Below are 15,385 nucleotides of genomic sequence, written 5' to 3' on the forward strand. Positions count from 1 at the left end.
ACACACACACACACACACACACACACACACACACACACACACACACACACACACACACACACACACACACACACACACACACACACACACACACACACACGTAGATGTATTAATGTGTGTATGTGTGTGTAGCTTAGTGAGGAGGAGGTGTCCACCATCCTGCAGTCCACTCTGAAGGGGCTGGAGTATCTCCACTTCATGAGGAAGATCCACCGAGACATCAAGGCCGGGAACATCCTCCTGACGGGGGAGGGGCAGGCCAAGCTGGCCGACTTCGGAGTCGCCGGACAACTGACGGTGAGACTGCCGCTAGGGCCTAGGGATTAGGGTTTAGGGCCTAGTGCCTAGGGCCTAGTGCTTAGGGCCTAGTGCCTAGGGCTTAGGGCCTAGTGCCTAGGGCCTAGTGCTTAGGGCCTAGGGCCTAGTGCTTAGGGCCTAGGGCTTAGGGCCTAGTGCCTAGGGCTTAGGGCCTAGTGCCTAGTGCCTAGGGCCTAGTGCCTAGTGCTTAGTTGACACAGAATAATCCTGAGAAAGCATTTCTTTCCCATAACACCATTAATTTATTTTTATAAATGTACAACTTGTGTGTGTGTGTGTGGGTGTGGGTGTGTGGGGCAGGACACCATGGCCAAGAGGAACACGGTGATCGGGACTCCGTTCTGGATGGCTCCGGAGGTCATCCAGGAGATCGGCTACAACTGTGTGGCAGACGTGTGGTCCCTGGGCATCACCGCTATAGAGATGGCCGAGGGGAAGCCCCCCTACTCAGACATCCATCCCATGAGGGTCAGTGTGTGTGTGTACTTGTACTTGTGTGTGTGTACTATTGAATTTATTTAGGGATAGTACACATTTATCAACATTTTAGATCACACTTAAACGCATGTGTGCATGCCTGTGTGTGGGTATTGTAGTAGTTGTATATTAACTGTGTGTGTGTGTGTGTCAGGCTATCTTCATGATCCCCACCAACCCCGCCCCCACCCTGCGGGACCCTTCCCTCTGGTCCGACAATTTCGTTGACTTCATCGCTAAGTGTCTGGTGAAGAACGCAGAGAGCAGGGCTACTGCCACCCAGCTACTACAGGTAATACGGTACTTCTACCATACTCCTACAGGGCTACTGCCACCCAGCTACTACAGGTAATACGGTACTACAGGGCTACTGCCACCCAGCTACTACAGGTAATACGGTACTACAGGGCTACTGCCACCCAGCTACTACAGGTAATACGGTACTACAGGGCTACTGCCACCCAGCTACTACAGGTAATACGGTACTACAGGGCTACTGCCACCCAGCTACTACAGGTAATACGGTAATACAGGGCTACTGCTACTACAGGTAATACGGTACTACAGGGCTACTGCCACCCAGCTACTACAGGTAATACGGTACTACAGGGCTACTGCCACCCAGCTACTACAGGTAATACGGTACTACAGGGCTACTGCCACCCAGCTACTACAGGTAATACGGTACTTCTACCATACTCCTACAGGGCTAACTCAGGGCTATTACAGGGCTGACGCACACTGCTACTACATGTGCCACAGAACTACAGTACTACTACAATAGTACATCGTCATTACTCAATCATTAGAGGAGTAATCTCTCTCTCTCTCTGTCAGCATCCCTTCATCCGCTCAGCTAAGGCTAGCTCCACATTAAAGCCTCTCATCAACGATGCCATGGAAACCAAGCAGAGGAGACAGGAAGAGGCGGAGCAACGGGACCAGGACGCCGAGGAGGACGACAACTCGGTACGCGCACACACACAGCCCCCCCCAGCCAGCCCCCCCCAGCCAGCCCCCCCAGCCAGCCCCCCCCAGCCAGCCCCCCCCAGCCAGCCCCCCCCACACTCACTACACAATCACATCCTTTGCCTTGCCCCCTCGCAACGCAAACACATCCATAGCCCCCCTCCTCAGTAAGACCTTTGAACACAATCACGCCCACCCCCTCATTGACACCACACCGGACCCCCGCCCACCCCCTCATTGACACCACACCGGACCCCCCCCCCACCCCCTCATTGACACCACACCGGACCCCCCCCACCCCCTCATTGACACCACACCGGACCCCCCCCCACCCCCTCATTGACACCACACCGGACTCCCCTCCACCCCCTCATTGACACCACACCGGACCCCCCCCCCACCCCCTCATTGACACCACACCGGACCCCCCCCACCCCCTCATTGACACCACACCGGACCCCCCCCCACCCCCTCATTGACACCACACCGGCTCCGTCCGCTGATTAGAACACAGTCACAGCGTTGGCCTCTCCCTACGATGGTCCAGTCATGCGTTGGCCTCTCTCTACGATGGTCCAGTCATGCGTTGGCTGCTCCCTACGATGGTCCAGTCACAGTGTTGGCCTCTCTCTACGATGGTCCAGTCATGCGTTGGCTGCTCCCTATGATGGTCCAGTCACAGCGTTGGCCTCTCCCTACGATGGTCCAGTCGTGCGTTGGCCTCTCCCTACGATGGTCCAGTCATGCGTTGGCCTCTCCCTACGATGGTCCAGTCATGCGTTGGCCTCTCTCTACGATGGTCCAGTCATGTGTTGGCCTCTCCCTACGATGGTCCAGTCACAGCGTTGGCCTCTCCCTACGATGGTCCAGTCGTGCGTTGGCCTCTCCCTACGATGGTCCAGTCGTGCGTTGGCCTCTCCCTACGATGGTCCAGTTGTGCGTTGGCCTCTCCCTACGATGGTCCAGTCGTGTGTTGGCCTCTCCCTACGATGGTCCAGTCATGTGTTGGCCTCTCCCTACGATGGTCCAGTCATGTGTTGGCCTCTCCCTACGATGGTCCAGTCGTGCGTTGGCCTCTCCCTACGATGATCCAGTCATGTGTTGGCCACTCCCTAGTCCCTACGATGGTCCAGTCGTGCGTTGGCCTCTCCCTATGATGGTCCAGTCATGTGTTGGCCACTCCCTAGTCCCTACGATGGTCCAGTCGTACGTTGGCCTCTCCCTACGATGGTCCAGTCATGTGTTGGCCACTCCCTAGTCCCTACGATGGTCCAGTCGTGCGTTGGCCTCTCCCTACGATGGTCCAGTCGTGCGTTGGCCTCTCCCTACGATGGTCCAGTCATGTGTTGGCCACTCCCTAGTCCCTACGATGGTCCAGTCATGTGTTGGCCACTCCCTAGTCCCTACGATGGTCCAGTCGTGCGTTGGCCTCTCCCTACGATGGTCCAGTCATGCGTTGGCCTCTCCCTACGATGGTCCAGTCGTGCGTTGGCCTCTCCCTACGATGGTCCAGTCATGTGTTGGCCACTCCCTAGTCCCTACGATGGTCCAGTCACAGCGTTGGCCTCTCCCTACGATGGTCCAGTCGTGCGTTGGCCTCTCCCTACGATGGTCCAGTCATGTGTTGGCCTCTCTCTACGATGGTCCAGTCATGTGTTGGCCTCTCCCTACGATGGTCCAGTCACAGCGTTGGCCTCTCCCTACGATGGTCCAGTCGTGCGTTGGCCTCTCCCTACGATGGTCCAGTCATGCGTTGGCCGCTCCCTACGATGGTCCAGTCACAGCGTTGGCCTCTCCCTACGATGGTCCAGTCGTGCGTTGGCCTCTCCCTACGATGGTCCAGTCATGTGTTGGCCTCTCCCTACGATGGTCCAGTCGTGCGTTGGCCTCTCCCTACGATGGTCCAGTCATGTGTTGGCCACTCCCTAGTCCCTACGATGGTCCAGTCATGTGTTGGCCACTCCCTAGTCCCTACGATGGTCCAGTCGTGCGTTGGCCTCTCCCTACGATGGTCCAGTCATGTGTTGGCCACTCCCTAGTCCCTATGATGGTCCAGTCGTGCGTTGGCCTCTCCCTACGATGGTCCAGTCATGTGTTGGCCACTCCCTAGTCCCTACGATGGTCCAGTCGTGCGTTGGCCTCTCCCTACGATGGTCCAGTCGTGCGTTGGCCTCTCCCTACGATGGTCCAGTCATGTGTTGGCCACTCCCTAGTCCCTACGATGGTCCAGTCATGTGTTGGCCACTCCCTAGTCCCTACGATGGTCCAGTCGTGCGTTGGCCTCTCCCTACGATGGTCCAGTCATGTGTTGGCCTCTCCCTACGATGGTCCAGTCATGTGTTGGCCTCTCCCTACGATGGTCCAGTCGTGCGTTGGCCTCTCCCTACGATGGTCCAGTCATGTGTTGGCCACTCCCTAGTCCCTACGATGGTCCAGTCATGTGTTGGCCACTCCCTAGTCCCTACAATGGTCCAGTCGTGCGTTGGCCTCTCCCTACGATGGTCCAGTCATGTGTTGGCCACTCCCTAGTCCCTACGATGGTCCAGTCGTGCGTTGGCCTCTCCCTACGATGGTCCAGTCATGTGTTGGCCACTCCCTAGTCCCTACGATGGTCCAGTCGTGCGTTGGCCTCTCCCTACGATGGTCCAGTCGTGCGTTGGCCTCTCCGTACGATGGTCCAGTCATGTGTTGGCCACTCCCTAGTCCCTACGATGGTCCAGTCATGTGTTGGCCACTCCCTAGTCCCTACGATGGTCCAGTTGTGCGTTGGCCTCTCCCTACGATGGTCCAGTCGTGCGTTGGCCTCTCCCTACGATGGTCCAGTCGTGCGTTGGCCTCTCCCTACGATGGTCCAGTTATGTGTTGGCCACTCCCTAGTCCCTACGATGGTCCAGTCGTGCGTTGGCCTCTCCCTACGATGGTCCAGTCATGTGTTGGCCACTCCCTAGTCCCTACGATGGTCCAGTCGTGCGTTGGCCTCTCCCTACGATGGTCCAGTCGTGCGTTGGCCTCTCCCTACGATGGTCCAGTCATGTGTTGGCCACTCCCTAGTCCCTACGATGGTCCAGTCATGTGTTGGCCACTCCCTAGTCCCTACGATGGTCCAGTCGTGCGTTGGCCTCTCCCTACGATGGTCCAGTCGTGCGTTGGCCTCTCCCTACGATGGTCCAGTCGTGCGTTGGCCTCTCCCTACGATGGTCCAGTCATGTGTTGGCCACTCCCTAGTCCCTACGATGGTCCAGTCGTGTGTTGGCCTCTCCCTACGATGGTCCAGTCATGTGTTGGCCACTCCCTAGTCCCTACGATGGTCCAGTCGTGCGTTGGCCTCTCCCTACGATGGTCCAGTCGTGCGTTGGCCTCTCCCTACGATGGTCCAGTCATGTGTTGGCCACTCCCTAGTCCCTACGATGGTCCAGTCATGTGTTGGCCACTCCCTAGTCCCTACGATGGTCCAGTCGTGCGTTGGCCTCTCCCTACGATGGTCCAGTCATGTGTTGGCCACTCCCTAGTCCCTACGATGGTCCAGTCGTGCGTTGGCCTCTCCCTACGATGGTCCAGTCGTGCGTTGGCCTCTCCCTACGATGGTCCAGTCATGTGTTGGCCACTCCCTAGTCCCTACGATGGTCCAGTCATGTGTTGGCCACTCCCTACGATGGTCCAGTCATGAGTTGGCCTCTCCCTACGATGGTCCAGTCGTGCGTTGGCCTCTCCCTACGATGGTCCAGTCATGTGTTGGCCTCTCCCTACGATGGTCCAGTCGTGCGTTGGCCTCTCCCTACGATGGTCCAGTCATGTGTTGGCCACTCCCTAGTCCCTACGATGGTCCAGTCATGTGTTGGCCACTCCCTAGTCCCTACGATGGTCCAGTCGTGCGTTGGCCTCTCCCTACGATGGTCCAGTCGTGCGTTGGCCTCTCCCTACGATGGTCCAGTCATGTGTTGGCCACTCCCTAGTCCCTACGATGGTCCAGTCATGTGTTGGCCACTCCCTAGTCCCTACGATGGTCCAGTCGTGCGTTGGCCTCTCCCTACGATGGTCCAGTCATGTGTTGGCCACTCCCTAGTCCCTACGATGGTCCAGTCATGTGTTGGCCACTCCCTACGATGGTCCAGTCATGAGTTGGCCTCTCCCTACGATGGTCCAGTCGTGCGTTGGCCTCTCCCTACGATGGTCCAGTCATGTGTTGGCCTCTCCCTACGATGGTCCAGTCGTGCGTTGGCCTCTCCCTACGATGGTCCAGTCATGTGTTGGCCACTCCCTAGTCCCTACGATGGTCCAGTCATGTGTTGGCCACTCCCTACGATGGTCCAGTCGTGCGTTGGCCTCTCCCTACGATGGTCCAGTCGTGCGTTGGCCACTCCCTAGTCCCTACGATGGTCCAGTCGTGCGTTGGCCACTCCCTAGTCCCTACGATGGTCCAGTCGTGCGTTGGCCTCTCCCTACGATGGTCCAGTCGTGCGTTGGCCTCTCCCTACGATGGTCCAGTCGTGCGTTGGTCTCTCCCTACGATGGTCCAGTCATGCGTGTGCGTTGCAGGAGGAGGACGAGGTGGACCTGGGGACCATGGTGCTGGCGGGGTCGGAGGGCAGCGACACCATCCGTCTGGGGGGCACGGGGCCCTACCCCGGGACCCGAGGGGAGCCGGACACCGGCACCATGGTGTCCTCGCTGGGGACCATGGTGATCAACTCTGATGAAGAGGAGGAGGAGGGGGACGGAACCATTAAGAGTAAGACACTACCGCTGCCCCACCAGAGGGTGCTGTCGTACAGCAGCATTCCCTCAAGGAGAGCTTGATAGTCTAATTGTATTTATCGTTATATATTTATTGATATGTTTATGAGATCAATATACATAACATTGTGTTACTTGCCAGTAAGGGTAACCTGTGTGTGTGTCTTGTTGACACAGTTGTTTATGTTTTGTAGTTAACTCAAAGGTCATGTGACTGAGTTGATTCCTGGCCATGGGATGGGGGAGGTGTATCGGTCCCAGGATGTTTGCATGTTCTTTATATTCTTTATATTCTTTATAGTCTCATTTCATGATTCTTTCATCTATTTCAAGCAAAGTGAAGCAAATAAGTGAAATATACTGTACTTTGGCTTAAGGGTTGAACAAATGGGAAGAGAATGCTCTCCAAGTGTGTTCTTATATATATTGGATTAAGAGTTTCAAAATAAATTTGCCTTGGGATTATGTTGGTTTACAATTAGTTTACATTGGGAGTGTGGGATTCAGATGAGATTAGATCAGGTTGGATTAGGAGATGTTGTGACTTGAATGTTCCTTAGAGTAAACTCTCCCTTGTGTCTGCGGAGAGATACAGTAAAGAGATACAGTAAAGGTTTGGCCCTACGTCCATAGTGGAAATAATGCCACTGCTCATTGGAGATTTCCTAGGCTTGTCTCACACACACACACACACACACACACACACACACACACACACACACACACACACACACACACACACACACTCTGTGCCTTCCTGTGCTAGGTGTTACTGTGTTAGTATGGATTGAGTCTGATATGGTTAGCTCTACATTAGCACAACCCACGTCCCTGAGCATCACATTAGCATTGCCACAGTAGTGCATGTGTGTGCACATGTACGTGTATTTGTGTGCGGAGGAGTGGCAGGTCTGAGTGGAGGTCATGTACTGATTGGGCGTGTACATCGTGACCACACGTTGCAATGACGCAATTCTGTTTCTGAAGTATAGGAATGATATTGCTGTTTTGGTCATTGTTCAGTAATTAATCGTTAAATTGTTTGAATATTAATTATGGGGTGACATCGTTGTGTTTGAAACTGCCACAGTGCTTCTCATGCTATTGTTACAATATATTAACATTGATTTAGTATTCTACATAGTATATACTATACTACATACAGTACCACAGTACTGTATGTAGTATAGTATATATGAAGGATATGAAGGTATATATGAAGGAACAGACTGAACATGTTTCAGTCTGTGTTTCCTTTAGTCAACAAACAGTGTTGAGTTTCAGGGTCCAGCTATAGCCAACACTGAATCATCTCTTCCTCTGGGCAATATCCTGAAATGATATATTTAATGAAGACATCTGGGCAGTATGATATAATGAGTCTTAAGGTCTCCAATGGAGGTCAGAGGTCATATGACGACGGGGTGAAAGGAAGTGGTTTGAAGGACGCAGCATGTCGAGGCAGTAAAGGTCACAGGAGGCCATGGGAGCGCTCTGTAAAGGTCCAGGTTCGATCCCTGCCCCCAGTAGAGATCTGTATCCCTCGCCGTCTGTTAGTTTCTCCATAGATGTATTGAGCTAAGGAACAATAACGCTTCTATGGTTAAACAACCAAGGATCTGTATTCAAAATGATGGTAAAAGTAGATGGAAAGAGCAACAATTGCATTGCATTGTACCCTCACCTCAAAATGTTTCACTTTAGTGATCAATTTGGAAAATGTTAGGTGTAGGGATTGGTAAGTTTAAGTTAGAGATGGTTAAGTTTAGTTATTACTTTAGAGATGGTAAAGTTTAGAGCTTATTAAGTTTAGGTATTAATTCAGAGAAGGTTAAATTTCAGTATTAGGTTAGAGTTGGTTAACATCTGATTCTTAATTAATCTTAATAGCATCTCCCAAGGCTACGTGCTAGTCTAGCTGTGAGCCACTGGAGCCGAAGTTGCATCTTAAAGCTATGCATCAGGTTGTTGAGCTGGCTGTGGGCCCCAGTCCCCCGCTGTGGCCCCCGGCCCCCCGCCACAGCACAGCGGCTCTCTGCTCTTCTCCACCGCAGTACCCTGGCTGTTGCCCCGACACACAGACACACACACGCACACGCACACGCACACACGCACACTCATGCACACACACTGCACCCTTGTTTCAGTGCGACAGAAATCTGAAATTTGATAGTTATGAGGAACAGTACTTTGAGACGCAGATGTCTTTATCGGAGTAAACTTAAGGTGGCTTCAAATAGATGTCCTTAAGAAGCAGGTAGGGTCAAACAGCTTCAAAAGGTTATCCTTCATGGTCTGAATGATTTGATCTTGACACGGTGCAGAATAAGAGGGGATATACGATACAAAAACTGTTGATTCATCGTATTTAAACATTACAGGAGGAAGAGTGGACATTATAAATAAAGTTGATGCATCCAATTCACTGAGAGCCTTGTTGGCAGTGTGCGGGGGAGATGATGTCATTATCCAACCTCATTGTTTGCGCATATGGGCTGATTATCAGATCAAACTTTAACACGTGTGGATGTTACAGTATAACAAGGCGCGTGTGTATTTGTAAAAACAAGGTATGTGTTCAAACCAGGTGTGTGTAAATGTTCTGCGTGTGTATAATGTGTGTGTTCCAGGGCGAGGGGAGACTCTGCAGCCAGCCAAGCCCGCCTTCCTGGAATACTTTGAACAGAAGGAGAGAGAAGCCAACAAGGGAGGAGGAGGGGACTCAGACAACCACAAACTCCCCCCTGACGGAGACCTGGAGGTGGTGAGTCAGCAGGAGGGGTGTCTTTGTGTGATATTGAGTGCATGTGTGCTTGTGATTGTATTATTGTGCGTGTCTGTGTGTGTAGGTGTGTGCACTTGCGGGCATGTCATTATTTCCATGGTAGGGTTAGGGTCAGGGTTAGTAGGGTTAGGGTCAGGGTTAGGGTCAGGGTTAGTAGGGTTAGGGTCAGGGTTAGGGTCAGGGTTAGGGACAGGGTTAGGGTCAGGGTTAGTAGGGTTAGGGTCAGGGTTAGGGTCAGGGTTAGGGACAGGGTCAGGGTCAGGGTTAGGGTCAGGGTTAGTAGGGTTAGGGTCAGGGTTAGGGACAGGGTCAGGGTTTGGGTTAGGGTTTGGGTCAGGGTTAGGGTTAGGGTCAGGGTTAGGGTCACTGTTAGGGTTAGGGTCAGGGTTAGGGTTAGGGTCAGGGTTAGGGTTAGGGTCAGGGTTTGGACCCCATCTGACCGTGTGTGAAAGGTCACCGAGTCCCTTGACCTCTGGCTGAACCGCAGCAGTCAGGTGCTGCTCGTCAACCAGCTTGTTCGCTAGCATGTGTTAGCGTGCTAAAGGGGTGATGCTATCTGGACCGTTGGCACGCTAACATGCTGCTAAGGCTGCTCACATGTCAACAGCATGCTGCCCGTTGTTTATTCTAACTGTGAATAAGGACACGAAGAGAGCTTGATGTTCCGACAGTAGTTTATATTGGTTCAGAATCAGTAGATAACTAACCCCTCCTGCTCCTACATGGCCTCTGTACTCTAACCCACTTGCTCCGGATCTCCAGTGTTCACCTCTTGTGTCTCTGTTGGTTATGCTAAAGCGTAGCAGCGTCCTGGGTCTTATTTTAGCATCATTGATCTGGGGTAATAAATAGCGCTACTGCTGGTAACTGCTAACAGATAGCGTGGTCTCCTGGGGGTTCAGCTAGAACCATCCAGATCCTATTGAGCCGATTGATAGCCTAGTGTAGGGCTGGGCCCTAAAACGATAACCATATGTGTTGTGAGAGAGGCGTAATCAATATCAATACAAAATGCGTTCAATAGAACGTTTTGATAATTTTTTTCCTCGTTGGAAGTTAACGGCGCAAAGAGTCTAGCTCCGCTTTGAACCAGAGGTTAAAGAGTCTAGCTCCGCTTTGAACCAGAGGTTAAAGAGTCTAGCTCCGCTTTGAACCAGAGGTTGTGTTTTTGAGCACTTTATAATTGATAATTGTTAAGTTTTCATTGAGACTTATGTTTATTATTTATTTATTTATTTGAGTTTTCCATGGTTGTGTTGACATTCCTTTTCCCTGTCTGCCTACAATCAGGGGAAGGTTAAGTTTAAAATAAAACAGTTTACTTTTATATTTTTCTCCTGGTTATTATTTTAAATAGGTCATAAAAATGATCAATAATTATCGATATCGACCGATATGAAACACTTATATCGTGATACAGTTTTCAGCCATATCGCCAAGGCTACTGAAATGCTATCAGCTCCACTCTGACCTTTTGGTTCAAACAGGAATAATCAGTATGGATCAGGCATATAATAAATAAATAAATAAATAATCAGTGTGGATCAGGCATATAAATAAATAAATAAATAATCAGTGTAGATCAGGCATACTAGATTTGCTTATGTTAGATTTTATGGGGAAAAGAGTGAAAGAGTGGCTCAGCTGATATAATTGTTCAAACGTTGTAAGAGTCTAATCAGCCACACCTTAACGTGGTTTCTCTGGAAACCAAGCAGTGGTGGTCATTAAAGCCCCCGTGGCGCCCTGCTGGCTCTAGCTCCCCTGGGCTCTGACTGGTTCCACCTCACCACTGTGAGGCCAGTGGGAGGTAGGGGCTACCACTGGGCTCTGACTGGTTCCACCTCACCACTGTGAGGCCAGTGGGAGGTAGGGGCTACCACTGGGCTCTGACTGGTTCCACCTCACCACTGTGAGGCCAGTGGGAGGTAGGGGCTACCACTGGGCTCTGACTGGTTCCACCTCACCACTGTGAGGCCAGTGGGAGGTAGGGGCTACCACTGGGCTCTGACTGGTTCCACCTCACCACTGTGAGGCCAGTGGGAGGTAGGGGCTACCACTGGGCTCTGACTGGTTCCACCTCACCACTGTGAGGCCAGTGGGAGGTAGGGGCTACCACTGGGCTCTGACTGGTTCCACCTCACCACTGTGAGGCCAGTGGGAGGTAGGGGCTACCACTGGGCTCTGACTGGTTCCACCTCACCACTGTGAGGCCAGTGGGAGGTAGGGGCTACCACTGCTAGTGGATGTTCAAGTTAAAGTCTTTTACTGTCTGACGAGGATAAAGTCTCATCTCTCCTAAAAAGTGGCTATGTAAATGGCTTTGAGTGCCCTATTTAAATGCAGTGGGTTCTAACCACTAAGGGTACCCTGTGGTGTGTTTGGGGTCGTGGGGGCAGATGCGGTCGTGGAGCGTGGAGGAGCTCCGGGCGCGGCTGGCCTCCCTGGACCCCCAGATGGAGCAGGAGATTGAGGAGATCCACCAGAGGTACCAGGCCAAGAGACAACCCATCCTGGACGCCATACAGGCCAAGAAACGACCCCAGCACAACTTCTGAACACACCTCCTCCTCCTCCACCTGTCCTCTCCTCTCTCAGCCCCTTTCCTTTCCCCTACCTTCCTCCCTTCCTCTCCCCTCCCGTCTTTGCCTCTCTCCTCTCCTTTCCTCTTTCCGTCTTCCCCTGCCTCCCTTCTACCCTCAACTCTTCTCCTCTCCCATGTCTCCCCTCCCCTCTCACTCCTCTCCTCCCCTCTCCTCCCCTCTCACTCCTCTCCTCTCCTCTCCTCCCCTCTCACTCCTCTCCTCTCCTCTCCTCCCCTCTCACTCCTCTCCTCCCCTCTCACTCCTCTCCTCTCCTCTCTCCCCTCCCCAAACAGACTCCATGTGTTCTCTGGTTGTGATGTCGTCTGCAGACCACCAGCCTGGCTTCACATCCCTGTGTTGTCAGTTGTGGGATCCAGGGAATATCCTGAACCACAAAATGACTGAGATCTGGTCAATAGTCGCACTGCCACCTGGAGCCACAAACACCTGGTTCTGCTTGGTCGCTCTCAGCAAGCACCAAAGACGTGTGTGTGTGTGTGTGTGTGTGTGTGTGTGTGTGTGTGTGTGTGTGTGTGTGTGTGTGTGTGTGTGTGTGTGTGTGTGTGTGTGTGTGTGTGTGTGTGTGTGTGTGTGTGTGTGTACTAGATAACCTACACAGTACTGCAGTTCTGTAGAACTCCGAACACGATGAGGTCACAGCAACGTCTCCGCGTCTCTTTGGCGTCAAACTGCTGGATGTTGTTGTGGGGTCGCGGCTCAGCAGCCTCTCAGTCTAACGAGGCTCAGCAGCCTCTCAGTCTAACGAGGCTCAGCAGCCTCTCAGTCTAACGAGGCTCAGCAGCCTCTCAGTCTAACGATGCTTTCACATTCCTGCTCTCTGCTGCTTGGTGTATTTTACACACTGCCGCTATTCTTCTTTTTTTTAAATAGTTTGGACCTTCTTTTTCCTTCACGATGTTTACATGCAGGAATGGAACGGTGGTGAATTTCAACCAATGAGGAGCTCAGATTTGATTTGACCCATGTTGAAGTCTTTGAAACTCTTCCACCCGGTCGGAGCTGTGAGTGCTTCCTGTAGAGGTGATGTTATAAATAAGGGACTGGCTTCTTTATCATTCATCGCTTGTCTCTGGCACACCACCCAAGTGCTTACATGTTAGCCGCTAAGATGTTACCCACTAGTGTTAGCTGCTAAAAGGTTAGCTACTAGGTTAGCGAGCTGAGATGTTAGCTGCTAGGTGTTAGCTGCTAGCTCATGTCTTTCTCTGCTTTCAGGTTCCACACTTTTTGCAGTTCGTTTTTTTTGTATTCTGCCAAATACAAACTTCCAATATTCATTCAAGAGGGGGTCGTTGGGGTTATAGGTGTCTAGTCTTGACCCCGACCCTCTCTGTGTGCCAGCTCCTCGAAACAAGTGCTATCATGAAACATGGAAGTGTGTTTGAGTTTGTCCTCAAACATTCTACAGGGATTCTGAATTGGTCACGTAAATACAGATTAATAAGGAACATAGGAATAATGTTCCACCTAGTTACTGTTGCTAACAAACAAAGTTCATATTTTGAGTCTGCATTTAAACTAAATACTCAGGTAATAGCCAAGCTCAGGTTAGGAATATTTCTATGAATATTAAGGACATTAGGGACCATTATTGATTAGAAGAACATTGCTGACTGTAGTAAGGACCAACCAACGTTATGCCTTCATTTAGTTTCCTGCTTTTGGCATTGACAGAGTGGAAAGGTCAGAAGGTCAGGCGTCTTTATTTCGGCTTATTCTCGTTTGAACTTTTAGTTTCTGTTTTCCTGCTCTTCAATGTTACCGTGTAAACTCTGATCAAAATCATTGCTGTGTTGCCTCAAACAAATTTTCTTTGTGGTTTTCTGAACAAATGTTGAACATATCAGTTGGAGTGTGATTTATTTTAATGTCTTTGTCGCAATTATGTTGTATTTTTGTTATTCAATTTCATGCTGGATTTTGTGTCTGTGAAGATGCTGTAATGACAATAATTCATAGAAATAACTTATTCAATTTAGTAGCGATCACTGGATGTTAATGAGCCATGTAGACAAACCGCTTCCAATGTGAAGGGGTCCAATGTTACGGGCTGTGTCCCTTTTGGCTTCCCGTAACAAACACACACCGCAAGCCGCCCTGCTGATCAACCCACTGGTCAAATATGATCATGTAACGACCCAGAGAACTGGAACCAAGAATGATGAAAACTAACCTTTCAACATTTAAATATAAATTGTAATGTGTCTCAATTAGACGGTAGTATTGACTGTTTAAACACAGACGGTGAAGGGTTGTTCGGAGTCTTCTGCCCAGCAGTAGAGCTGCACGGGGCCTTCAACAGATCTCCCATATTGGTTTTGTTTTTATTGATTTATTTTCCTGTTTTGGTTGGTTGTCACATGCTGTATTTCTGAAAAGAACAAAAGTATTTTATGGTAATAAACGGATGGTAAAAAGTCTGTTGAGTGAAGTGTCTCGCCCTTTAACGTGTTATTCACCTTCATCCTGCAGCTCTTATCCCTCCTCTTCATCGCTAGATGTTGGTCATAATACAGTGTTAACAGTTTAACTGTTATTCAAAGTTATATACATGCTGCTATTTTTTATTTTTTTTATTTATTAGATTCTGGGTTCAATACCTAACTATAACCCCCTACCTGCTCCTTAATGACCTGTCTCTGTACTGTCTATCCCCTACCTGCTCCTTAATGACCTGTCTCTATACTGTCTAACCCCTACCTGCTCCTTAATGACCTGTCTCTGTACTGTCTAACCCCTACCTGCTCCTTAATGACCTGTCTCTGTACTGTCTAACCCCTACCTGCTCCTTAATGACCTGTCTCTGTACTGTCTAACCCCTACCTGCTCCTTAATGACCTGTCTCTGTACTGTCTATCCCCTACCTGCTCCTTAATGACCTGTCTCTGTACTGTCTATCCCCTACCTGCTCCTTAATGACCTGTCTCTATACTGTCTAACCCCTACCTGCTCCTTAATGACCTGTCTCTGTACTGTCTAACCCCTACCTGCTCCTTAATGACCTGTCTATGTACTGTCTAACCCCTACCTGCTCCTTAATGACCTGTCTCTGTACTGTCTAACCCCTACCTGCTCCTTAATGACCTGTCTCTGTACTGTCTATCCCCTACCTGCTCCTTAATGACCTGTCTCTGTACTGTCTAACCCCTACCTGCTCCTTAATGACCTGTCTCTGTACTGTCTAACCCCTACCTGATCCTTAATGACCTGTCTCTGTACTGTCTATCCCCTACCTGCTCCTTAATGACCTGTCTCTGTACTGTCTAACCCCTACCTGCTCCTTAATGACCTGTCTCTGTACTGTCTAACCCCTACCTGCTCCTTAATGACCTGTCTCTGTACTGTCTAACCCCTACCTGCTCCTTAATGACCTGTCTCTGTACTGTCTATCCCCTACCTGCTCCTTAATGACCTGTCTCTGTACTGTCTATCCCCTACCTGCTCCTTAATGACCTGTCTCTGTACTGTCTAACCCCTACCTGCTCCTTAATGACCC

The 15,385-nt window shown here is 50.8% G+C and overlaps 1 protein-coding gene across 1 annotated transcript in view; it reads left to right on the top strand.

The window, feature by feature from the left end:
- LOC311338308 (serine/threonine-protein kinase 4-like) overlaps positions 1 to 14,309 on the top strand; it is a 17,552-nt gene extending 3,243 nt beyond the window's left edge. The window contains exons 5-11 of the mRNA XM_084463531.1: positions 133 to 297; positions 619 to 786; positions 950 to 1,087; positions 1,633 to 1,764; positions 6,301 to 6,493; positions 9,129 to 9,262; positions 11,683 to 14,309. Coding sequence (XP_084319657.1) covers positions 133 to 297; positions 619 to 786; positions 950 to 1,087; positions 1,633 to 1,764; positions 6,301 to 6,493; positions 9,129 to 9,262; positions 11,683 to 11,841 — 1,089 coding nt within the window. The 3' untranslated portion in view covers positions 11,842 to 14,309. The remainder of the gene's footprint in view (positions 1 to 132; positions 298 to 618; positions 787 to 949; positions 1,088 to 1,632; positions 1,765 to 6,300; positions 6,494 to 9,128; positions 9,263 to 11,682) is intronic.
- Positions 14,310 to 15,385: the final 1,076 nt, after the last annotated feature.

This window comes from Micromesistius poutassou (genome assembly GCF_964030765.1).
Source record: "Micromesistius poutassou genome assembly, chromosome: 2".
NCBI lineage: Eukaryota > Metazoa > Chordata > Actinopteri > Gadiformes > Gadidae > Micromesistius > Micromesistius poutassou.